General features: G+C 55.5%; 2 protein-coding genes across 2 annotated transcripts in view; one reads left to right on the forward strand and one right to left on the reverse strand.

Moving 5' to 3' along the window:
* The first annotated feature begins 1,295 nt into the window (after window positions 1-1,295).
* Window positions 1,296-17,331, forward strand: GAREM2 (GRB2 associated regulator of MAPK1 subtype 2). Its single transcript, XM_055399346.2, has 6 exons — window positions 1,296-1,500; window positions 4,514-4,654; window positions 11,145-11,275; window positions 12,213-13,265; window positions 14,205-14,368; window positions 14,872-17,331. Exons 1-6 carry the CDS (start codon window positions 1,389-1,391, stop codon window positions 15,893-15,895), a joined length of 2,625 nt encoding a protein of 874 aa, XP_055255321.2. The 5' UTR covers window positions 1,296-1,388; the 3' UTR covers window positions 15,896-17,331.
* Window positions 17,332-19,529: 2,198 nt separating this feature from the next.
* The window catches only part of HADHA (hydroxyacyl-CoA dehydrogenase trifunctional multienzyme complex subunit alpha), a 42,580-nt gene continuing 36,522 nt past the window's right edge, over window positions 19,530-25,587 (reverse strand). The window contains exons 15-20 of the mRNA XM_088841236.1: window positions 23,459-23,599; window positions 22,743-22,811; window positions 21,780-21,975; window positions 20,979-21,093; window positions 20,155-20,300; window positions 19,530-20,067 (exon numbers count right to left, since the gene is read on the reverse strand). Coding sequence (XP_088697362.1) covers window positions 19,922-20,067; window positions 20,155-20,300; window positions 20,979-21,093; window positions 21,780-21,975; window positions 22,743-22,811; window positions 23,459-23,599 — 813 coding nt within the window. The 3' untranslated portion in view covers window positions 19,530-19,921. The remainder of the gene's footprint in view (window positions 20,068-20,154; window positions 20,301-20,978; window positions 21,094-21,779; window positions 21,976-22,742; window positions 22,812-23,458; window positions 23,600-25,587) is intronic.

Consider the following 25,587-nt stretch of genomic DNA (forward strand, 5'->3'; position numbering starts at 1 on the left):
TTACACTTGCAATCCTGGTTTATGCCTATTGTCCCTGTTAGCACTTCCTTCACTCCCAAAAGTGTCCCAGTTTGGATGACAAACTATCTTCCAATCAGAGCTCTGTTTCTTTCCTGCTCTGTGACCTTAGAAACAAAGCATTTCTGCTCTTGGCATCTCCCGTTTCTTTCCTCTGCAAAAGATGGAGATTGAACAGTGATGTGAAATGTCCCTTCCGGTTGAGAAGTTGTGTCCATTTTATGTGGTGCCATCTCTCTTGGGGTTCAGGTCATCATATGTGGGATGTCAGTCATCTCCGAAGAGAAGGTTTGTGTGTATGTGTTGGGTGGGGGGTGGTACCCAGGCTGAGGACTAGTGTCCATGGAGCCCTTGCAGTACCAGCCTGTGTCTACGCTGGAGTCATCTGGCTCACAGGACTGGTGACAATCGGTGAGAAAGGGCTGGGAACTTGGAAAGTGCTCTTTGGTGAGGGCAGAGGGGTGGTAATAGGCTTTGGTGACTACCTGGGAAGGCAGTGAGACTTGTAGTCAAGTGAAAGTCGCTCAGTCTTGTCCGACTCTGTGACCCCATAGACTAAACAGTCCATGGAGTTCTCCAGGCCAGAATACTGGAGTGGGTATCCCATCCCTTCTCCTACCATTCTCCAGTGGATCTTCCCCACCCAGGAATGGAACCGGGGTCTCCTGCATTGCAGGTGGATTCTTTACCAACTGAATTATCAGGGAAGCCACTTGTAGTCAAACCGGGCTTCAAATCGAGCTGCCACTTGACCTCTCTGTTTGCTCACTAGTAAAATGGGGTTAATAAGGCGGCCTTGCCAGGATGTGTGAATCTGGAGGTGATACGAGTGTTGGAGGCAGCAACCATCTTAGAGGTGATACGAGTCTGGGATCGCAGCGGTTGAACTATGGCAGAAGCTTTAGGAAGCGAAGCCAGGACCCGGAGCGGGACGGGAGGCGATTCCCGGAGGCCGAGGGGCACCAGCGGGCTCGGACTGGCTCTACTCGTGGCGGGGAAGCGGGGATCCCAACACGCTGGCCGGGGAAGGGGAGGCCGACCCTGCAGATGCCGCTGCGCGTCCTCGATTACCCCCCGGGCGCCCGCCTGGGGTCGCCGGTCCCGGGCTGTCACCTGGACGCTCGGGGAGGGGGCGAGGGAACCGGGCGGGCGGGGAGGCGGGACTTGGAGGCCGGGGGTGGGGCGAGGGGCGGGTGGCGGGGGCCCGCGCCCCGCGGGGAGGCCGGCCACGTGACGCCCGCAGCCCCGGGCCGGGCGGCCAGGCGGGGAGCGCCGCGGCGGCCCCAGGAGGTGGCGGCGGGCGCGGGAGCCCGGGCCGCACGGGACCGGTCGTCGGGGCCCCGGGACGGCGGCCCCGGGGCTCCCATGCCATGGAGAAGCTGGCGGCCGGGCTGGCCGGCCTGCGCTGGAGCATGGGCGCCTTCCCGCTGGACCTCATCGTCAGCCGCTGCCGCTTGCCCACGCTCGCCTGCCTCGGGCCAGGTACCGGGGGTGCTGGGGAGAGGGGCCGCGGGGGGCTCTCCCGGCAGGTGCCAGCGGGGCCGTGAGGATGCGGCCCCTGCCCTCCCGCTCCTCCGCGCGGACCTTGCTCTGTTCCCGGCGCGCCTCCCCGGAGACCCGGGGTTCAGAAACCGAGGGGATGCCTCCTCCCGGGCCCCGCGGACGGGCACAGGGACAGAAACCCGGGAAACTGGGGCCGGGCCCCGGAGAGAGCTCTCCGGCCCCGCTGGAACCCGGAGCCTGGCGGAGCCACCCAGCCCGTCCCGTCGGCGCACCCCCTTCTCTCGCCGCCCTCGGATCCCCGTCCGGGCCGCGCCCCCCTCCATCTCTTTGTCTCTGGCCTCTCACCTCGATCCTCCCGCATCCCTGGGCCTCGGACTCTTGTCTTCACACTACCGCCGCCCACCACCCCCACCCCAGCCCTCCTGGGACTCCTCTCGCACCCTCCTTTCGCGGCCCGGGGGTGGTGGGCAGCCTCCGCCCCCCGCGGACCGGCAGGCCCCCTCTGGGCCTGAAGGAGCGAGTCCTCCCTCCGGACGCGCCCCCAAACCCCCCACCCCCCACCCCCGGCCCTTCCCACATCTTGCTCCACTTCTCCTTGGGGCCCCGGGGGGCCAGGTTGCTCTGCTGATGCTTGGGGGCCCGAGAGGGGTGCCCGGAGGCTGCCCAGAGCAAGGGGACCGTTTCAGGAAAAGGGGGCCGCTTGGCTGGGGGAGGGGCGGGAGCCGGGGCTGGCAGCCAGGCCGGGGGTTTTGTGTGCGAGAAGAATAGGGGTTTGGCCCGCGTTGGCACACTCGCTTCCCTGAATGCTAATGCGGCCCGCGGCTTCAGGCTCCTCTCCTCTCCGCTGGGGCCAGCTGCCCCTCCTCCGACCCGCAGCGGCCCGGAGTGGGTACAGCGAGAGTCAGCGTGTCCAGGAGCGGGCTCCGTGAAGCATCTATGCCTGGGCCGTCGGGCAGGGGTGCCTGGCAGTCCAATGTCTTGTTCTCGCCCATCATCAGCGTGTGAGGCCGATGTCAATAGCAAAGCTGTGTGTGTGTCTGCGTGTGAATGGAATATGCTGGTCCTAGGTCGTGCCTGGCCACTTTCCCACACATCCTCTTTGGCATCTTCCCCTCCTGGGGGTCTTTTTTGAGGACAGGCGGGCCTCCTTTGGGCTCCCTTGACCTCTGGCCCCCTTGTCTTATCTCCTGCTGTGCACCCCTTATAATGGTCAGTTTATTGTCCTCCTACTGGGCCGAGGGCTCCCTGAGGTAGGGCATCCTGCCTAACAAAGATTATGGAAGGACTGACTGAATGAATGAAAGCGTGAGCAACGGGTGTAACGGCCCAGCCGTCTGTCTGTGACAGGGGTGGCTGTGGCTGTGGTCCCCTTTTGTTAGCAAAATTGTGAGTTGTGAAGATGTGATCAAAAGTATGTCTCAGCCCGTGCATTAGTGGGACCGTGGGACTGAGCTGCGTTGCAGGGGTGACAAGCCCCTATCGCTGTGATCCAGGTGGCTGTGCTGACCCCACTGTTGGTGACCTTGATCCATGGTTGGAGTGTGTCCTCTGTGTCTGTGGCCTGCATCCCTTGGAAGGGCAGGCTGGGGCTTCAGAGAGCTCTAAAAGGAGGTTCATGGGGTCACAAAGAGTTGGACACGACTGAGCGACTGAACTGAACTGAACTGAACTGAGAAGGAGGTTACAGAGTAGGAGAGCTTTCTCTGCCCCAGGTGAGAAGTTGAGGAGAAAGCCCCATACCCCCAACCAGATACACACACACACGTGGTGAAAGCCAGGCCCTCCCTGAAGGTCCTGAACACATCTCCCCACCACCCCCCGACTCCCCTCCACCCATCAAATGCACACACTTCAGGGAGTCCCCAGCCATCAGAGTAAACCATTTCCCATTTGGTTGGGTGGCAGAAATTTATTAAGTTGTGTTGGAGGGAGCGTCCCCCACCCCCACCCTACCCACCAGCTGCATCCAGGAGACGGCTCCAAGGCCTCCTGGAAGCTGGGCCAGCCTCCTGCTCTCCTGGAAACTGTTGCTGGGGTTGGAGCCTCTGGGGCCCGGGCCCCTCCCAACACCTTTGCCCCAGTGCAGCTTCCCCCAGGCCTATCCTCCTCCGCTTCTAAATCCACCCCCCTACCCCCGGCCTTCATCACTATGTCCCACAAACGGGGAGGTGAAGGGCTCTGCCAAGAAGCATCTTCTCTGAGGTGGGGCCAGCTGGTATCTGAGACCCCAAAGGTTCCCTCTCCATTGGGATCCATTAGATGAAGGAACCTGTCTGTGGCAGTGGGCGAGAAGGAAGGGGCTGCCCAAGGGAGCCATGAATCAGCTCCTCTAAGCCTGACCTGAGTGACCCACAGCTCTGGGCTCCACAATGGACAACCCCTTCTCAGCCCTCTCTGGGCCTCCAGCAAGGCCCTCCTTTCCTGGCTCAGGAGTTGACTCGGGGCTGAGAATTCTGCTGGTGTGAGTTGTGGTTCTGAGGTCCAGCCCAAGTGTCTGCTGCTCAGCACTGTCTCCCATCCTCCCTGCTGCCCCCTCAACTAGTTTGCTGCCCCTTCTGTGAGAGCTCAGACTGCCTCCATTCAGTGCCTCAAACTGGGCCATATGTTCTGTTCACATCTCTCCCCACCTCCCACCCCCTGGGCCTGAGGGCTCCTGGAGGGCAGGGGCTGGCTCGTCCATCCACTGGGAGCCCCTGCTCCAGCACACGGCCTGGGACAGCAGGCAGTCCGGTCAAATGATAAATACAGGATAGAGGCTGGGTTGGTTGCTGAGGCCCCATCGGAAGCCGGGGCCTGAGAGACGGGGCCTGATTCAGCCCCGAGGTCACAGCTGGCAGCCCCCTGTCCCTGGAGCATTGCTGGCCTGGACAGGGAGCACGGGGCGCTGTCCTCGGGCGGTGTCTCGGTGAGGAGGTCACCGAGTCTGTTCTCTCTGCCCCTCCTAATGTTCTGTTTTCTGTCCTCCCTGCTCTGTCCTCCTGCCCCCTCCCAGGGGAGTATGCCGAGGGTGTCAGTGAGCGAGACATCCTGCTCATTCATTCCTGCCGCCAGTGGACCACGGTGACAGCCCACACTCTGGAGGAAGGCCACTACGTCATTGGGCCCAAGATTGACATCCCCCTGCAGTACCCAGGTGTGCCCAGGGACAGATGGCACAGAGCCAGTGGGGGGTGTAGGCAGAGGGATGGGGTGCAGGAAGTCTTGGGCACTGGATGTTGGTGACTGGCTTTTCCTTAGAGCTGCAGAGATGAGCGTGGTCATAGCTGATGAGCGGGGGGCGGGGCGGGGGTGGTGGTGATTAAGGTTAGGGTTAGAATCTGGGTCCAGTGGTTTTCATGCTGTTCTGTGAAGCCCCGGGTTTCTGGTTGCAAACCTTTGATTCCCATTTTAAAGTAGATTTGAAACTAATGATTAAGAAAATCCACACCCTCATACCACTACAAGTCAAACTTAAACCCTGACTAGAGACATTTGGTGTGTACCACAATCTGCCTCATTAACCCTTTCTGTACAGACCCTTAAAGAAAATATCTCCTGCTAGGATTCTCTCAGTATTGCGCAACCCAAAGACATAGAAACAAAGGGATGCCCAAGCTGATTATATGGCTGCATCTACTGCTTTTATGATGTTTGTGTTAAATTTATTGTTTTCATTGATTGACTTTTTTAAAAAAAATGTCTTTATTGAATTTGTTACAATATCGCTTCTCTTTCATGTTTTGATTTTTTGGCACCAAGACATGTGAGATCTAAGTTCCCCACCAGGAATCGAACCCACACCCCCTGCATTGGAAGGTGAAGTCTTAACCACTGTGCCACCAGTGAAGTCCCCATTGAGTGAATCTTAAGTGAATGTTAAAATTTAAAAACTTTTAATAACATTATGCTAGAGACCAGACCTGGTGGCTCAGTGGTAAAGAACCTGACTGCCAGTGCAGGAGACCTAGGAGACTTGAGTTCGATCCCTGGGTTGGGAAAATCCCCTGGAGAAGGAAATGGCAACCCACTCCAGTATTCTTGCCTGGGAAATCCCATGGACAGAGGAGCTTGGTGGGCTATAGTCCAGGGGGGTGCAAAGAGTTGGATACAACTTAGTGACTAAACAACAACAATGAATTTTTACTTTTATCTATTTTATATGTGATGCTGGTGTCCTAAAGATTTTGTTTGAAGAAAGGATTCTGCTTCTAAAAAATGAAGCCCTTTCATTTTACACAGGATGGAACAGAAGGCCTAGGAAGGGAAATGGCTTGCCCAGGGTCCCACAGCTAGTAAGCAGAAGAGCAAGGGCTAGTACCCAGGCATCTCGATTCTTGGCTGGTGCTGGCTGCCACATCAGGGGTGCAGGGTTGTTGTCCCCTGAATGAGAAGGGTGCAAGACTGGTGGCCATCAGCCCCTATGCCCCATGCAAGCCCAGGAACCCACCCCCAAGCAGGGCTTCCCTGGTGGCTCAGATAGTGAAGAATCCGCCTGCAATGTGGGAGACCTGGTTTCGATCCCTGGCTTGGGAAGATCCCCTGGAGAAGGGAATGGCAGCCTACTCCAGTATTGTTGCCTGGAGAATTCCATAGACAGAAGAGCCTGGCAGGCTACAGTCCATGGGGTCGCAAAGAGTCAAACGTGACAGAGCAATTTTTACTTTCACCCTGCAACAAAGATTGGAATCCTCGGAGCTGGGAAGGCTCCCAGCCCCTTCCTCACAGGTCTGGGCCAGGCTGGTTCTCCCCTGAGTCAGTGGGACTGGACCAAACCCTTTACAGGGCTTCTGCTTTTTACAACACCCTGTGAACTTGTTGTATTCCTGTAGTCCCCACACCCCATTTACTTCTTCAAAGTATCTTTCTGACCTGGGGTTTTAGTCCAGGGGCCCCTGAGAAGGCCTGCCCAAGCTAGAAACTTCCCAGCCTGGGTATTTGGCGTTGGTCCAGGGAAAAGTCCCAGGTCAAAAAAAGCAAAGACTGGGGGACTTCCCTGGTGCTCCAGTGGTTAAGACTCTGCCCTTCCATTGCAGCGGGCGCGGGTTCCATCCCTCATCGGGGAATAAGATCCCGCTGCCAATAAAAGAGAGAAGCAATGGCAAGCCACTCCAGTACTATTGCCTAGAAAATCCCATGGATGGAGGAGCCTGGTAGGCTGCAGTCCGTGGGGTCGCTAAGGGTCGGACACGACTGAGCGACTTCACTTTCACTTTTCACTTTCACACATTGGAGAAGGAAATGGCAACCCACTCCAGTGTTCTTGCCTGGAGAATCCCAGGGACGGGGGAGCCTGGTGGGCTTCCGTCTATGGGGTCACACAGAGTCGGACACGACTGAAGTGACTCAGCAGCAGCAGCAGCAGCAGCCAATAAAAACCGAAACAAATCAGGGAAACCGAGATCCAGAGCTTCCTAGGGAACTGTGGGTCCACGGGGCTCCTGGCTCTTTTCCCCCATCGCTTTTGATGGCCCCTCGACTGTGTATGGCGGTGATGATGGGGTGACAGCTTGCTAGCCGAGGTTTCGCATCGCTGACCCATCTCTCTGGTGGGCTGCTCGCGCCCCGCCTGGTGGGTGGCGGGGTAGGGAGGCCTGAAGCCCCCATAGGAGGGGGAGGGGCCGCCGGCAGGTTAACGAGGAAGCTCTGAGTGCACAACCCGACGCTGGTTCCTCCTAATGAATTAGTAATAGCTCGGGCTGGCGAGCGGGCGGGCGCGGAGGCTGCGGACCTCCGAGAGAGCCGCCGCGGTGGGCGGGGTGGGGCTGGGGAAGGAGCGGGGAGGAGAGCTCAGGGCGGTGCCCGGCCCCGAAACGGGTAGTGGGGCGCTGCTGGAGACCCGGGTCTCCAGGCCAAGGTTCACCGCCGGGGGAGGCACTCCCCCAACTCCCTCAGCAACTCCTCGCCAAGTTGTATGCTTCCATTTTACCGATGTGAAAACCGAAGCCTATAGGGATTAAATAATTTGCTCAAGACCATACAGGTGGCAGGTGGCACCAGGTCTGTCCGACTCTCAAGTCTGTGCATTTACCCACCATTCTTTAAGGAGCATCTGCTCTGGGTCAGGTGCTGGCAGGGAGGGGTGACAAACAAGACCCAGCTTCAGGCTGGAAGGGACGGTCAGGACCACGATAATGTGCTTTGGGAGTCTTGGGCAGGGAGGAGGGGCAGACCAGGGTGGGGCAGGTCCCTAGAGCCACGGGGGTCGAGGGGGAAGACCTCTTGTCTCTTGTAGGGGGAAGGCAGGAGAGGAAGCTGCCCCCAGTGGGGCTGCAGAAAGAGGAGAAGGCTTCCAGGGGCCAAAGCATCACTCCCCAGAGGACTTCTTTCCTTCCTCCCGGCAGTGATGACCGGTGCTGGGCTCAGGCTGCGGCGGAGGGGGTGGTGCTGGCTACCATGGTTACATCGATCTTCCCTGCCACATCCTCCCCCGGCTCTAGCCCTGACTTGGCTCCAGCTCTCCCCACAGGGGGCAGTGGGCATTTCTCCCTGCCTGGCTGCTTGGAATTGGTGGTGGGGGTGGGGGTTGTGTGTGGATATGGGGTTGGCGACTGGGTGAGGGAAGCGGGCAACTCTTGGATGGTGGCAGACCTGTGATTCCTGACCTGCTCGGTCCTCTCCCCAGGGTATCCCTGCTGCCCTCTAGGGCTGTGGCTCATCTGAGGCCTCTACCCACCAGGGTCTCAGAGTTGTTGGAGCAGGGTGTGGGGTAGGGATGGGGTGCATTCCCTCTGGCTTTCTCTGGGCATTCCCCCCTCTCTTGGTTCTCCCTTTTCCTGCTCTTAAATGTTGATGTGGCAGGCGCTGTCCCGGGCTCTCTGCTCTGCACACCCTGCGTTAGGACGTGGGTGTCTCCATCTGGGTTCTGGTTGGGCTTTGAACCCACCACAGCCCCCATGCTGTATATACAATGCTGTGTGTGTTCCTGCTAGGAGTACACTGTGGGATTTCTCTGGGAAGGGGGTCCCTGATGGGTTGGAATCCTCTTTTCTTCCTCTTCCCTGAGCTATCTGGCCTGCCCCACAGCTGACACTGCCTCCTGTGGGCCGGTGATCTTCTATTACTTCTGACTACACATCCCCAAGCCCCGCACCCACATGCTCAGCTGCCTGCCCTAGGAGCACCCCCTGCAGGGCCTCATTTGGCCTCCCCAGTTTGGCCCATGCTCGTGATAGTTTAGGGTGCACGGTGTCGGATTCGTGATCTCCGAAGAAGATTTAGCTCTGGGACTAGGGACCAGGCTTGATCACTCAAGAGGTTTTGTGTAGCAGAGTTTTATTAAAGTATGACAAGGAACAGAGAAAGCTTCTGACATAGACATCAGAAGGGGGACGGAGAGTGCCGCCCCCTTGCTAGTGTTAGCAAGGGAGTTCTGTACTTTTTAAAATTAGTTATTATAATAAATCAAAAGCATGTCCCAAGGCTGCAAAGATTTTACTAGTCCCACTCCCATAATTTACATTTTAAGATAACAGGATTAGCCAGAAAGTTTTCAGGAAGGAGAAACTGTCCTCAAGCAGGATACATTGTTGTTATATAATCCTTAGTACAGAGTTTAAACTGAGTTATTTGTTGCGTAATCATCAGTTCTAGGCTTAAAGGAAAAAACGTTTTATGTGACTAAGACTAAGGAATGTAGAGGGGAGAAAAAAAAGTTTGTCCTTTTCTCCTCCTTGAGATCCCCAGACCCCAGATTTCTTATCAACCTGCATAGGAATTGACTCTCTCACTCCCCAACTGGTTCCTTCCAGGGTCCCAGTTTTGGTTAACAGCTCTGCTGTCTTCATTTCTGACCAGGTTGGTAGCTGGAACCCCTTCCTCCCTCATCACTCGGCAGTCACCGCAGTCTGATGAGGCTGCCTACTGGAACCTGAACCCCTAGTTCTGTTTGTTTTTTGCTCTCCCCTCAGCTGATGCCCCTGCTCTTTTCCAGAACTCCTTACTGGGTTATTTACCTAAGTGTCCCTGTTACCTTTATAGAGTTCACCTTTGATCTCGGTCTTTCTTTGCTCAGAACACTCCAGTGGGTTTCTTGCTTATGGAATAAAGTCCTACCATATGGCATTCAGAGCTTTTCATAGTCCAGTTGTTGTCTGCTTCACCCCGTCGTCACCCTCCGGCACTCACCATGTTGGCAGGCAGTTTGCTTCTGTGACCGTGTGTCTTGACTCATGCTGTTTCTTTTGTGTGGAATGTTCATTCTGTAAAATTCATTCTTATGATCCCCCCACACTGCCAGGCAGATTTCCCCCAACTTGGTGGTCTCCTCGTCTTTTGTCAAGCCTGTTGTAGCCATCCTGCCATCCTGTCACACCCTGCTATCACATACTGTATCTAGATTTGCTATCTTGAAGGCAGATCATATCTTACCCAGATCTGCCCTCCTCATTGGGCCTAGGCTAGTGTCTGACACACAGTAGGTGCTCTATAAATGCTTGTGGAATGAATACATGAATGTAATAGGCAGCAACCACCAAAAACACTGCAGAAGTTAGGGTCACCTTGCCTTCTCTCAGCCTATACAAGACTCTCTTCCTCCTGTGTAAGGCCTAAAAAGAGGCCAGATGCCAGCTTGGTTCACAGCCTGTCTTTGTGCTCATGTAAGTGGGCACATGGGGCTTCCCAGGTGACTCAGTGGTAAAAAATCTGCTTGCTAATGCAGGAGACACAGATTCCATCCCTGGGTCAGGCAGATCCCCTGGAGGAGGGCGTGGCCACCCACTCCAGTATTCTTGCCTGGGAAATCCCATGGACACAGGCGCCTGGCGGGCTACAGTCCGTGGGGTTGCAAAAGAGGTGGGGACGGACGACTTAGCAACTAAACAACAACAACAAGGTGGGCACATAAAAGGTATGTGGCCAGTGAGGTCAGACAGTTAACACAGAGGGGTGTCAGCGTTACAGATTAGCATCATTCTTTAAAGCCTGTGTCTTCTGGGGGCATCTGCTGAGCCAGTGGAAACACAGCCTTGGACTACAGATGGGGAAGAGGGAGGCAGCTTGTTGGGCTCAGATCTGAGGCCTCTGGGACAGTGGCGCTGGATGTTGGACCACAGCAGGGTTTGGGAACAGATCAGGAGTCAGAGTGGCTCTCCTTGGGTCTCCAAAGCCTGGGGCTGGACCCTGGTTTGCCCATTGCATCAGTGTGGGTTAGCAATCTAAAGCTGACACAGGAGGCCAGATTCAGACAGGGCCTGCAAACATCTGCTCCAGCTTCTTCAGATGAGGATTCAAAATCCCTGAGAGGAGAAGGGATTTGTCTGGGTCATAGCAAATGAGAGTTGGGCTGGGACCAAGCTAGGTATCAGCATCCCCATTGCCATGTTGGTGTTCAAGTGTTTGGGTACCAGTTTGCCATTGGGTTTCTCTAGGCAGACAGCTGCTGGCCTTGTCACACACCCACAAACTCTCCACTGGGTAAGGGCTGTGCTCTATTTGCTAGGAATCTGTGCTAACCTCCCTGCTGAGTCTTGAACCAGCTGACCAGCTTCCACTAGTGCAAACCTGCCCTTCTGCCCACTTGAGTTCCAGAGGGACTGGCTGAGATGAGGGGCGAAAGCTGTGGGGACCCTGAGGCCTCTCAGGATGCAGGCTAGGCTTCCCAGCAAGCAGGCCCACCCTAGCAGCCTGCGTTCTCTCCTGTGCAGGGAAGTTCAAGCTCCTGGAGCAGGCCCGGGATGTTCGGGAGCCAGTGAGGTACTTCAGCAGCGTGGAGGAAGTGGCCAGCGTCTTTCCTGATCGCATCTTTGTGATGGAAGCCATCACCTTCAGTGTCAAGGTCAGTCCTTTCTGCACCGGGCATGGTACCCCCAGGTTCCATTATCCTCAGGGGCAAGCCTGACTCTGGTTGGAGGGTTCCCGTTAGGTTCTGAGAGGTAGAAGTGTCACAGTGTGATTTCTGGCAGCCCCCTGAAAGCCTTTGGCTAGGTGTATGAACTTCCTGGAACTGGGCCCAAGAACTTCCTGCAAAAGGTGGGGAAGCAGGAAGTGTGTATGGAGGTATGTGTGTGGAGGTTCATGCCTTGACTTGGAGCTCTTTCAGGGCAACCATCCTAGCATCTACTGGTGGGGGTGGTGGCTGTGGAGACATAGAGTGCAAACAGTCCCCCACTTAATGTACAGATAGCTCTTTACTATTTACAAACCCTTTTCTTATCCATCAATTCATTCCTCTTCAGAGTAGTCTTGTTGAATAGGTAGAGGATTATTATTGCCCAGTTGTAAAAAATGATACAAACGTTGCTGTATATTAAATATTTTCAAAGTATTTCAGTATACATAAAGTCTATTTAGGGCTTTCCTGGTGGCTCAGATGGTAATGAATCTGCCTGCAATGTGGGAGACCCAGTCCGATTCCTGGAGAAGGAAATGGCCACCCACTCCAGTATTCTTGCCTGGGAAATCCCATGGACAGAGGAGTCTGGCAGGTTACAGTTCATGGAGTCACAAAGAGTCAGACATGGCTGATCGATTAACACTTACTTTATAGTTTATTTAATCCTTACAGCAATTCTTACAGCAAATAAAATAATTTCGTTTCTAAGAGGTAACTCAAGCTGCACCACCGTGACCACGTGGCCTCTACAGCATGCATGCCCTCAGTCCAGTGCTCTTGATCTTGGGAAAGCCCCAAGAGGAGGGTTGCCCTCCTGGGTCCCGGGACTGGCTTTCCCCCGGCTGGGTCTAAGGCCTCCCTCTGTTTCTGGGATCCCCAGGTGGTGTCAGGGGAGTTCAGCGAGGACAGTGAGGTGTACAACTTCACGCTGCACGCGGGCGACGAGCTCACTCTCATGGGGCAGGCGGAGATCCTGTGTGCCAAGACCACCAAGGAGCGCTCGCGCTTCACGACCCTGCTGCGCAAGTTGGGCCGAGCGGGAGCGCTGGCTGGGGTGGGCGGCGGCGGTGGCGGCGGCCCGGGAGGCGCGGGGGCCGCGGGTGGCAGCGGGGGCTCCAGGCCCATCAAAGGCAAGATGCCCTGCCTCATCTGCATGAACCACCGCACCAACGAGAGCCTCAGTCTGCCCTTCCAGTGCCAGGGCCGCTTCAGCACGCGCAGCCCGCTGGAGCTGCAGATGCAGGAGGGCGAGCACACGGTGCGCGCCATTATCGAGCGCGTGCGGCTCCCGGTGAACGTGCTGGTGCCTAGCCGGCCACCCCGCAACCCCTACGACCTGCACCCGGTGCGGGAGGGCCACTGCTACAAGCTGGTCAGCATCATCTCCAAGACAGTGGTGCTGGGGCTGGCGCTGCGCCGCGAGGGACCGGCGCCGCTGCACTTCCTGCTGCTCACCAACACGCCGCGCTTCGCGTTGCCGCAGGGCCTTCTGGCCGGGGACCCGCGAGTCGAGCGCCTGGTGCGCGACAGCGCCTCCTACTGCCGCGATCGCTTCGACCCCGACGAGTACTCGACCGCCGTGCGCGAGGCGCCTGCCGAGCTGGCCGACGACTGCGCCAGCCCGCGCCGCGCGCGCCTCTGCCTGCCCGAGCCCCCGCGCGCCCTCGTGCCCGCCCGTGCCCCCGGGCCCGGCCCACCAGGCGACAGCGACCAGGAGTACGTGATCCCCGACTGGGCCGGCGGGCCCGAGCCCGCCGCGCCGCCCGCCGAGATCCCCTACGAGGAGCTGTGGACCCACCAGGCAGCCGAGGGCCTAGTCGAGGGCAGGACCCGGCCGCTCCCGGGGCCCGACCTCATCTCCTTCGGAGCCGCCGGGCCGCCCCGCCTGGAGCCCGAGGCGGCGCCGCCTCCCGTGCCTCCCAAATCCGAGGCGGTGAGTGGACATGGTGGAGGCAAGGAGGGTGGGAGGTCGGGCGCTGAGTTCTGTGGGCCCGGCCTTCCGGGGAGGTGGCCAGCCACGGGGCAGGGTTTAGGTTTGGAAAGGTTCTCTTGGGTCCCTGCCTTGGCATCTGGGTCTCCAGCCCCCGAGGTCTGCGACAGAGGGTGGCCAGAGGTGGCGATGGGGGAGAAAAAAAACAGGAAAGAGACGCTGGCGCTTTTGTAGGAAGGGGTACCAGGGACAGTGGCCGTGGGAGTTGTGGGACAAAGATACCAGCAGGTCCCTAGCCTCATAGATAGAGTATGGGATGAGCCTAGAACAGTGTTACCCAGAAGGTTCCACAGAACAAAGGCTCCTTTGTCTGGTGAAAAGAAGGGTCTCGGGTGAAGAAAGATTCGAAAATATAGTCTGTGATTCCCAGCTCTCCCCATCCTCACTTGGAAGCCACAGGGTATCCATTATAATAAAGGCTCTGAGAAGTCCTGCAGGTCAGAAACCCATTTATCTGGGTTTAACAGAAAAGTTTCCAACAGAGCTTGTCCACAGACTATGGACAGCACCTATTAATGAGCCATGGAGTCCATAAGAAAGGATCCAGATGGCAGATACTTTTCCTTCCCTTCTCATTACACCTTTTTCTTCCTCTTTCTCTCCTTTTTCATGAGGAAGGATTATGCCTACTTAACTTTTTGTTGTTGTTTTGTTTTGTCTGCTTCTGTTTTTTCTTACATTCGTGATGCATTTTGAAGCCACAGGAGACAGCTGTGCGTGTTGTGGACTCTCGATGAGTCTGACAGGCTGGAGAAGACGAGAAGGGGTGGGGTGGGTGGCTGACTAGCAAGGCTGGCTTTTGGCAAAGAGGGTCAGTCGCAGGCACCCCCCTTGCCCAGCTGCCTGGGGACAGGGGGTGGCATCATGGCCCTGTGCTTGCAGGTGAAGGAGGAGTGCCGCCTGCTCAACGCCCCTCCTGTGCCCCCGCGGGGTGGCAGTGGCCGGCTCTCGGGTAGCCCCCCAGTACCCCCACGCTTCCCTAAGCTGCAGCCCATCCACTCCCCCAGCTCCAGCCTCTCCTACTACTCCTCTGGCCTCCAGGATGGGTGAGCCCCCTCCCTTCCTTCTCTGGGTCCTGGGCCGCCTCAGGTGGATGGAAGCAGGGGAGGGGGACAGGGAGAGGGCGGGGAGGGGAGCCAGTGTGAGGAAGAGGAAGACTGCAGACCCCGGGGTTTAGAGGGTGCATATTGCTGAGCCGAACCTGGGGGAGGGGCCCTTGGGGTCTGGGGCTTCCTGCCTCAGTTGGCTGCTTACCTCAGTGATGATGACCGCATGGGAGTGTGGCTCCTTTTCCTTCCAAACTGAGATCTGCTTGCCACTGAAAATTTTCTGTGTAGTTCAGTTAGTTTTTCCTGGAGTGCGGGTTGCCGGAAGGAAGAATCGAGCAATCTCAGGGGTCTCAGGCCTTGGGGGCGGGGGGCTGGACAGGCCAGCATGGCTGAGATCTCTGTGGCCTGGCAGGATGGCGGTTCGTGGCGGCACATGTGTGTCCCTGTCACGTTTCCCTCTTGCTCCGCTTACCCGTCTGTGTCTGTCTGTCTGTCTGCAGAGCGGGGTCCCGAAGCGGCAGTGGCTCTCCATCACCCGACGCCTACTCCCTCTATTGCTACCCCTGCACCTGGGGAGACTGCAAGGTGGGCGAGACCTCCAGCCGTCCACCCCCAGGCCCCCTGCCCTCGACCACACAGCCCAGCCAGGCCTCCCGGGCCCTTGTGGAGCCCCTGAGTGGTCGAGCTGCCTCCCTCCTGGGCGCCGACACCCCCGCCAAGACCTACCACGGCTGCCCACCTCCATTCAAGCCCTCCCACCCCCAGAAACGCTTTGCTCCGTTTGGAGCTCTTAACCCCTTTTCCGGGCCTGCCTACCCCACGGGCCCTTCAGCGGCCTCCTCTTCCGGGCCTGCAGCTCCCTCAGGTCCCCTGGCTACCTCCAGCCCCGCTTACTCCCCAGGCCTGGGCTCTCCAGGCCAGGCCTACTCAGCAGCTTCCGCAGCCTCCTGTCCCACCTCCTCCTCCTCCTCCTCTGAGTGGCAGGAACCCTCCCTGGAGCCCTTTGACCCCTTCGAGCTGGGCCGGGGCAGTTCTCCAGAGCCTGAGCTGCTGCGCTGTCAGGAGCCCAGAGCCGTGGGGGCACCTGGGCCCAGTCTCTCGCCACTTGGACCCCCCAAGGCCTTTGAGCCTGAAGGCTTGGTGTTGCGGCAGGGCCCCACCCCACTGTCACCGGTGGCTCCGCAGGGCCCTGAGGCTGGTGGAGCGCGACTCCTTCTCACCCAGGGGCGCCTCGAAGGGCCTCCTGCCAGTCCCCGGGATGGGGCCACGGCCTGGGGAGGCCGAGAAGCCGCCTCCTGGCAGCCCCCCGCTGACCTCTCTGCACTCTCCCTGGAGGAGGTCTCCCGAAGTCTGCGTTTCATCGGGCTCTCAGAGGACGTGGTTAGCTTCTTTGCCCGAGAGCGCATTGATGGCAGCATCTTCGTGCAGCTCAGTGAGGACATCCTGGCAGATGACTTCCGCCTGACCAAGCTGCAGGTCAAGAAGATCATGCAGTTCATCAAAGGCTGGCGGCCCAAGATCTGACCTTCCAGCTTGGGGCCGTCTGACTGGAATTTTGGCCTGGAAGTCCCCTGAGGGGGCCAGCCCTGGGTCTGCAGGGGGCCAGCCCTCCCCGAGGCAGGGCCTGCGGCAGGGAGAATCTCTGCTAGGACTGCGGCTGCTCAGCAGTCATGGAGAGTGAATCCAGGGGAGGCCTGCTGGGAAACGGGGTCCTCTGGGCCAGACCCCTGCATGCCTTTTGCCTCTGAGTGTGCAGAGTACCTGGGGGAGGGGCTGAAGGCACCAGCGAACAGAGCGTCCAGGGCTGTGATTCCCACGGGGCAGCCGGAAGCTGACTTTTGTGGTGACCTAACAGCTCCCTCTATCCTGCTGTGGAGCTCCCCTGACAGCTGCACTCAGTCCACAGATTGAAGGTGCAGGCCGGAGACGAAGGAAGACAACGGCCCACCGTTGAAGCACAGATTCCCCAAGTGCCCACTGTCCTCTGTGGACTCTGCTCCAAGCTGCCTCAGAGTCGGGGGAGCCAATTTCTGTATCTCTGGGATGCCCTCCTTCCTCCCCATCCCCCCTGGCTCCACCATGTGCTGGGTCCCTGGCCCCGAACACAGGTGTATCGTGTACAAGCCTGAGCCACCGTGCCGCAGAGCTCCACCTGTGGGCTCTGGTTCTCGGGTGATGCCTTTGGAAGGCCACAGCCCTGCCCTTGACCCACTTGCCTGGTGAGGGAGGCAGTTGCTCCCCCATGTTTCCAGCGCTCTGGCCTCTGCCCTGATCTCGCTGCATCTAGCCCTCCTGCCTGTTGGGTCCAGTCCATGACGACTGTTTCTGTGAAAGGGCAGGTGATTCTAAGGGCAGCTGCACCCTGATTCTTGACGTGGGTGGCCTTCAGTCACTCCCACTGGTCTCCTGCCTCGTCCCTTGACCCCTGCACACACCTGGTGTCCCCTGGTTTTCTGTCGCTGGCGCAGGTGGCTTGGGAAAACCTACTTTTATCCTCCTGGAGCTGAGCCCTCCTGCGCTTGTTCACCTGCGTCTGGGCGGGTCTTTGTGCCGAGTCCTGAGCATGGCCATCTGCCAGCAGCCAGAGCAGCTTGGCTGTCGTGTCCAACCACCCATCCCCCGAGCTCGTCTGTCTCACTTACCAGAAGCACACTAATTCTCCTAGTGTCAGGCCCAGGGGTATCAGCCTTCTCGTCTGCCTTATCTAGATAATTTATTTCCTCTGTTTTTCTATCTTAAGAGTAGAGAAGCCGTGCCAGTGCTCATGCCCTGAGCAGGCTGTCTCAGCACGGAGGGGAGTCAAAGTAGAGCAGAGACTGGGATGCTGAGACGTTGGGTTTCCTTGCCGACCACTTAGTGAGTCCTCGAGGGCTAGTGAAATAAATGCTAGACCACTGAAGAGTAGTGCGAGTGGAACTGTGTTTTTTCAGAGGGCCGTGGGGACCGACTGGCATGATGTCTGTGCCCTTGGGCAGGGGAGGACCTTGGAAATGGTTATGCACATGGCCCACTTGTTCCTCAGAGGCAGCTGATAGAGCGGCCCTCATTCCTTTCTGAAAACCCTTCACCTGTCCCAAAACTATAAGAACCTTCAATTCCCATTAATGTTTCAGCATAATTCAACACACCTCCCTAGGGCTGCTGGGGATTCCCTGGTAGCTCAGCTGGTAAAAAATCTGCCCGCAATGCAGGAGACTCTGTTTCAATTCCTGGGTCTGGAAGATCCCCTGGAGAAGGGATCAGTTCAGTTCAGTTCAGTTCAGTTGCTCAGTCGTGTCCGACTCTCCGCAACCCCATGAATCACAGCACGCCAGGCCTCCCTGTCCCTCACCAACTCCCGGAGTACACTCAAACTCATGTCCACAGAGTCAGTGATGCCATCCAGCCATCTCATTCTCTGTCGTCCCCTTCTCCTCCCGCCCCCAACCTTCCCCAGCATCAGTGTCTTTTCCAGTGAGTCAACTTGCCGCATGAGGTGGCCAAAGTATTGCAGTTTCAGCTTCAGCATCAGTCCCTCCAATGAACATCCAGGATTGATCTCCTTTAGAATGGACTGGTTGGATCTCCTCCTGGAGAAGGGATAGGCTACCGATACTCTGGTATTGAGTTTCCCTGGTGGCTCAGATGGTAAAGAATCCGCCTACAATGCGGGAGACCTGGGTTCGAAAGATCCCCTGGAGAAGGAAATGGATCCACTCCAGTATTCTTGCCTGGGAAATCCCATCGACAGAGGAGCCTGGCAGGCTACAGTCCATGGGGTCGCAGAGTTGGACACAACTGAGCAACTAAGCACAGTACAGTTAGGGCTGCTGGGTGGAAAGATCATACTTTAGAGCCCCATGCTCCTACCCACGTTTAATTTCCTGTCTTGTCCAAACGCCTGCCTTGAGGCTGCTCAGACCCCTGCCCCGACACCGCCGCCCCCACCCCTGGAAGCCTGTTATTGGCCTTGGTGTAGAGGATCAGCTCTTTATCTTCTGTGGGTCACCTGAAAACTCCAACTCAGAGATGCCTTGGTGTTAAGAGTCTGGCTTCCTAGCAGCCAACTGTTGAGTGTTGAGTAGAGCTGGGGCTGAGCTCCCCACTTGCTGGTTCCCACAGCAGAACTGGGACCAGGAGGGGATACTGAAGTGCTCACAGCTGAAGCAGCGGTAGGAGGGATCGGTGACACCTCAAAGTCAGGATGGTGCAGTGTGATGGCACCTGAATTACGATTCTGCACATTCAGTGGATCCTTCTGCCAGAGAGGAGCCCCAGAGCTGTTTACCTGGACTGGGCACTGTTTCTGACAGAATACAAGTGCAGGAACTTATTCCACCAGAGGGCAGGGGGCGGGAAGAGTGGAGGTGTCAGTAGAGTGCAGGCGGTGGTGGGTCACGCAACTGCCTGTGATCACTGTTTGGGCACTGTCCACCTTCTGTGCTCTGGGGCAGCTGAGATGTGCAGGATGCACTGACCAGGAAAGTGTTACCTCCTCTGCCTAATGCAGAGGATGAGAGGGTTGGATAGTATCACCGATTCAGAGGACATGAACTTGGGCAGACTCCAGGAGACAGGGACAGGGAGGCCTGGCATGCTGCAGTCCGTGGGGTCACAAAGAGTCGAACACGACTTAGCAACTGAACGACTGCCTAATACCAACGTTCCATAAACATTCTGAGCACACACATGAATGAGTTATACCAAGAAAAGAACTGGGTAAAACTGTCCACCGAGGATATGCAGTTTGGGAAAAGGAGTCTCTCTTACACGCTGGCCCTCCATACTTCTCCTACTGCTTGGTTTAGCCAGGACTCTTCCCTGCTGGAAGCAGAGGCCCAGCCAAAGCCTTTACATGTGCGTGCATGCATGCTAAGTCACTTCAGCTGTGCCCAACTCTTTGCGACCCTATGGATTGTAGCCCACCAGGCTCCTCTGTTCCTGATGATTCTCCAGGCAAGAATACTGGAGTGCGTTGCTATGCCCTCCCTCCAGGAGATCTTCCAGACCCAGGGATCGAAGGCCATTCTCCATCACCCCAATTTCTCTCTTAAGGTGCTGCTCCAAGCTCCCAACTCATTCCTACCCCAGAGCACAGGGCTTTATTCCAGCTCACTCTTTGAAGCAAAGAGGGTTACACCAGAAGGGCAATGACAGAAAAGAAGGCAATGGGCAGTCAGACTGATGAAGAGTTTGATTTTTATTGTTAAGTATCTGGCTGAGTGCAAATTTGCCCTCACCACCACTGGCCACCAGTGACCACCACTGGCCTCTCGGGAGGAGCAGGCAACAAGGATGGCTCCAGAAACACTGCTACCCTAGGCCTCGGGGCTTATAAACTGGTGCACACAGAGTGTTCCACCTTCCAACAGGAAGTACAAACTATATCACAGCCAGACCTAGCTGGGAGCGAGGGATGTCCTAGCTAAAGGCACTTTAATCAAGGCACATACCCAGTGCCAGAGTTTGTCTTTCTTCTGGTCACTCTGATAAATCTAGATGCCACTCCGTTGAGAAGCAGTGCTGCCATGGTTGGCGTCAGTGGGTGAGTGGGCAGGTGACAGGGCCTGCTCATTGGTAGAACTTCTTTTTAGGGTTGTTGGCATGGTCCACAAGCAGCTGACATGGGGTGAACTGTTTTCCATAGGCAGCCTCGTACTTCCGGAGCCGGTCCACTATTTTCTGTGCCCCGTACAGATCCACAAAGTGGAAGGGCCCTGAATGCAGAAAGAGGATTTTGTTGAAGGAGAAGCGAAACAAGCTCTGGTGTGAAGTAAGCTACCTTTTTGACTTGCAAGACTGACCTCCAAGACATGGGGGGAAGCCAAGCCCAAAGACCGCACCGATGTCTCCCTCTGTGGGCGTGGCCAAGATCCCTTCCTGCAGGCACAGGACGGCTTCGTTCACAAACCTGGTGACTAGGCGGTACTGGATGTCTTCGTCTGAGGAGCTGCCAACAGGGAGAGACATTCAGGGAGAGGAAGGGTCAAAGGGGAGGATGTAGGGGCCCTGGCACAGAATGGGAGTGAGGGCTGGTGCTGCTGGAGCTCGGGTGTTAGTTGCTCAGTCATGTCTAACTCTTTGCGACCCCATGGACTGCCCAGCTTCGCTGTCCATGGGATTTGCCAGGCAAGAATACTGGAGCGGGTTGCCATTTCCTTCTCCGCGGGTGCTTGGGGCCAGCCCTAATGAGCTTCTGCCTCTGGAGAAGGAGCCACCCTTCAGAAAGGGCAGTAGAGAGCTGCCTGCCCTGATTAACTGGAAACGAGCACCGAGCACTGGGCCTACAGGGTAGACAGCGTCTCCCGGTATCAGCAGGTACTGACTACAGATGACAGTGAATGGTATGCAGGTTGAGCAAGCTCAGGAGAACTTTCTAGTTGCTTTCTGGCACACTCAGAGGGATGGCTTATCCAGAGGTCTTCCCGAGGCTTGGCTGCAGTCCTTACCCTGATGTCTGGTAGAGAATGAGGTGGAATGTGGAAAGCTAGAAAGTGTTAAGAATCAGGAATGTTTTCTCTAATCACATATGGTGATCATAAAAAAAAAAAGGACTGCAGAGGGTCCAAGAAGCTTTGTGCTGGTGAGAAACACACTTCCACACTGATAGGCCCTCAACTGAACTTACACGTCAGGCTGAGAAGGCATCTTCAGACTTGCCAAAATACTGTCCATGTCAGAATTCAAATCCTTCTTCTTCACACCCTCCTGGTAGATGTAAAAGCCCTTCCCAGACTTGCGACCTAGAAGAAGCAAGAAAAGAGACAGTTATGATTTCTCAGAGCCCAGCACTGAGAATTCTCTTCTCTGCTAGTCTGCTAGAAAGCCCTAGCCTCCCTTTCATACTCCTGAATTTGTAGATCTAGCCTACTTCAGAAATTAGTCTTTGTCAGAAGAGCTGGCAGAGAAGGGAAAAAGAGCTTGTGTTTCCTGGAGCTTGGAAATCTGGGCACCTGGTGGGAAAGGCCGTGTGGGCGAGTGTAACGTCCACCCCTGCAGTACTAGGCCCTCGGGCATCCAGGTCCTAGTGTTGATTTTGTTGCTACTTTACCAAGAGAGAAAGCCACCTGTCCGGTGGGCCTCAGTTACATACTCAGAGGTTTACTTTCTCCACACAGGTGGTCACAGAACATGGAAAACCTGGGTGCAGGGCTCCTGCAGTACTGGGTGTAGTGAGGCCGTGGGTGGGGTGAAATGCCTGTCAATCTTGCACTGCGGGGGCAATGGCACAGGCTCAGGAGGCCAGAGTTCCGCCTTTCGTCTATAATCTACAGGCCCAGCCTAAGAAGAGGCTGTCATGAAATCATTTTTAAATTCCCTATGACAGTGGGCTATGTTGAGAAAATACACTCTTCCACCCGGGCCTCTGCAGCTCTTGGGTCGCAGGGACCATCACTCGTGCTAGTTCCGCTTCTCTGAGGCTACTCACCCAGGAAGCCCTTGGATATCATCTGCCGTAGCATTTCCAGGCTTCCACCTGCAAACCGCTCCCCAAACTCTTTGCCGAGATTTTCTGCCACGTGTTTTGCGACATCCACACCAACTTCATCCACCAGTGTAGCGGCGCCCACAGGGAAGCCGAAGCTCGTGGTCAACGAGTCCAGCTTCTTAGGGCCGACTCCTTCCTGGATGGGCAGCAAACCCAGGACCTCAGGGGAAGGCTGTCCCAGATTCCCCTAAGGGCGCCCCGTGCTGCTCTCAGAATCAGTCTGGTGTAGTGCCCACTTCTTTTCTGGGCGCTGCCAGGTCAGGGACTGATACACACAGGGAAGCACAAAGAGGCTGGAGAGCCCCAGGAGAAAGTGCGAGCCTTTCCTAACCTATGGCATTCAAAGGAAGTCTAGACATGAGCAAGTTATTCATTTCTTTCTTGTTTGCAATCCTGAATCTCAAGAATACCAAGATTCCATGCCAGATGTGGTAAGATTCCCTACCCTGAGAGAAGAGACATCACTGAGGAGCACGGCTGCAGAGGCCCATGATCCCTGAGTCTGATGGGAGCCTGGCGAGAGTGGCCACGCCCCTTCTGCCACTGACCAACCTGGAGGGCTACCAGACGGGTCTGTGTGTGGCAGAAGCAGGTACAGCACCAATCAGACCAGACGGGTCCTGTTCTGGACGAGGATGCAGAAGCAGCACACAGAGCCTGCTGGGAGGCCTCGGGGTGACTGGAGCAGGGAGGGCGCTAGGGGAGCAGAGCTAAAATTCTGCTCATTTTCGCCCGTGACGTCCCCAAAGTGGGTGGAATGGAAGGGCACCAAAAGGCCTTCCTGGAGAAGAGCCAGGAGTTGGTGTATTAGAAGGAAGTCTGCTCTTCATCTTGACATTACCAGTCTGGAAAACTAGTTTCAGGAGTGGAAGATGCCTCCACCATTCTAAGAGCAATACCAACCTGGAGAATTCTGATGACTTCAGACATCATGGGTGCGAGGCACCTGGTGGTATAGAAGCCAGGTCCATCCTGCAAAGGGAGAGAACACGAGCTCATGGGCCTCTTGGTTGAGGGCACTGCCCGAGTCTGAAAGCAGTCTCCCTTTCCTAGGAGCCATTTCAAAATTCAAGGTGATTCTCAGTCAGAATCCTTAATATTGAACTGCAGAAGCCAGAGCCGAGGGCAGCCTAGTTTGATTCCAAGAGGACAGGAGATGTGGGACAGCAGTCTCACATCACCTGCAAGGTCTGGAATGGTTGGGAGAACCCACCGTGTCCCAGACCCCGACTCAGCAGTAGTCACACCACTGTCCATACTGTAAATGACCAAGGGGAAATCATATCAAAGAAAGAAAGAAAGTGAAGTTGCTCAGTCATGTCTGACTCTTTGCGACACCATGGACTGTAGCCTACCAGGCTCCTCTGTCCATGGAATTTTCCAGGCAAGAGTACTGAAGTGGGTTGCCGTTTCCTTTTCCAGGAGATCTTCCCAACCTGGGGATCAGAACCTGGGTCTTCCGCATTGCAGGCAGATGCTTTACCATCTGGGCCACCAGGTAAGCCCAATCATATCAAAGGCTGATCTATTTGACCTGAAGAGTCACCAAGAAGCCTGGACATATAAGGAGTTTTCATGGCACTTTTCTGAATCTGCTGCTCTGATCCACAGCTCCTCACCTTAACCACGATGATGACCTTCCCTTGTCTGAGGCCGACATCTACGGCAGAGGCAGTTGTGTCCTTAGAAGTCTTCTCAGTTGTGATAATCTCCAGCAGCTGCATCTTGTCCACGGGAGAGAAGTAGTGCATGCCGATCACCTGGCAAGGGGGACAAAACACTGCCAGACTTAAGAACTCTTGAGAGGGGAAACTTAATAGGGTTCTTTTTTTTTTGCTAGGAAAGCACTACAGAGAAAGGTTGTTGTAGTATAGGAATACTGGCTTGGTATGGTCAAATGGTTTGGTTTCATGGTTCTTTGATTAAGAGTCCAGTATGTTCATGGGAGAGCTACCCAAAATTCTCTTCCATTTGCTTCTAGGGCTTTTCACTGAGGGTAATGGATCTTATCCATAATTAATGCCAAACCCACAGCTAAAGGCCAAATTAGATTTATTGGGGAAGAATGAGTGAGGGTTCCAATTATATTAATGATGACGATGGTTTGGGTGAGAGGGTCCACTTTTTAATGGGTGGGGGGAGACAGGCAGAAGAATTACTTAATATGCTGGACTGTCAGAGATGCATCTAGATTTCACACAGATGGGTCTCACCACCAGGATACTGTCTGCCCTTCCCATTCACAGATTTTGCACACACAGGTTCAGCCAAAATAGGATCCAACTGGTTGAATCTGATTCAACCAATTGGTCTGAATCCTTGGATGTGAAACCTGAAGATACAGAGGGCCAACTGAATTCCCTGTGCTAGACTATTTCTATAAGGGACCTGGGTTTAAATAACATTTCTCAACACTCAAATTCCCTCAGGTGTCACTAAACCAGTGATTCTCAAAGTCAAGCACCCGGACCAGCAGCACTAGCATCGTCTGGCAGTGTTAGAACTGGAATTCCCAGGCCCTCCCCAGACCTACTGAATGAGGTACTCTAGGGGCAGGGTCCAGATCTGTGTTTAAGAATCCCTCCAGGTGATTCTAGTACATGCTAAAATTTGAGAACAGCCTCAATAAGCTAACAATTAGGCAGTCTTCACAACTAAATTGTGACAGAAGTCTAACCATTAATTCATAGTTTTGTCCCCTGCCCTCTACTTTACCTGTAACTAATATCTACCATTGACTGACTGCTTACTATCCACTGTTCATTAACATATTTATCATTTATTCTTTACATGTAATCCATTACAACTCTGTGAACTAGTCAGTCTAATTATCTAGATGAGGAAGAAAGCTTAATCAGGAGGTTAGTATTAGTAGCTCAGGGTCAGTTAGTAAACGGCAGGGTGGGACTCCATCAAGGTGAGCCTGTCTCCACAGCCTGCCCACGTCGCATTGTGTGAGTGACGCTCAGGTCACTGAAATGTTACGCCAACTTATCAATCCCAAAGTTTCTTTTAACCTCTAAATTATTCTTCTACTTATGTCTAAAATACTTAAAAAGATAGGACCTGATTCAGACTATACTCCTGAGCAAAAGAAGTTTGCCTTTACTATGTTTAATTTATATACAATAAAATGCACAGACCTTAAAAGTGCTCAGTTTGATAAGTTCTGATAACTGTGTATCTACCCACGTCATCACTACCCCAGGCAAAACCTATTTACATCGCTCAAAAAAGTCGTGCCAAAAGGTGGCCACCTCTGTGCTAGATTTCTGGGACCTGTCCAGGTGGACTACTTCCTAGGTAGAGTACTGGAGGGCCTGTGTCCTGGGCACGTTGAGATGGCTGGTCGCCCTGCTTGGGCCGCTGAGGCCTTACTCTTACATGAACGACATAGGCAAGCAGTGACAAAAGCTCAAGGTCTCTGGGGGATGAGGAATGCCAAGTGTGCTCCTTGTTCCGCTCCATGGGGGACAGAGAGAGGTTAGCATCACAGACGCAACATCAGGATCTCCTCTGCCACCTCAGTGCTGAGGAGCTGCTGCGAGTGATTATGACGTGGCCAGATCTACCTTGACCCTGTGTCTGGTGTCTATCCACAGGGCCACGCTCACAGCTGCTACTTCTCCCTGCAACCTCCTCCTGCCATTACTGAGCCTGCCTCTATCAGGCCCACATGACCTCTAATCTGCTGCATGCTGGGAAACAAGATGACCCTGTGTCAGCAAGCTATTAGAACAGCAATCAA

The sequence above is a fragment of the Moschus berezovskii genome, chromosome 11, assembly GCF_049115385.1.
Source record: "Moschus berezovskii isolate FMDL1 chromosome 11, NW_MosBer_1.0, whole genome shotgun sequence".
NCBI lineage: Eukaryota > Metazoa > Chordata > Mammalia > Artiodactyla > Moschidae > Moschus > Moschus berezovskii.

Bases quoted from the DNA above. Each gene is read 5' to 3' on its own strand.
- GAREM2 (XM_055399346.2), top strand. From the start codon at position 1,389: ATGGAGAAGCTGGCGGCCGGGCTGGCCGGCCTGCGCTGGAGCATGGGC. The intron at 13,266-14,204 runs GTGAGTGGACAT...CTGTGCTTGCAG, and splicing joins TGCCTCCCAAATCCGAGGCG to GTGAAGGAGGAGTGCCGCCT. The intron at 14,369-14,871 runs GTGAGCCCCCTC...GTCTGTCTGCAG, and splicing joins TCCTCTGGCCTCCAGGATGG to AGCGGGGTCCCGAAGCGGCA.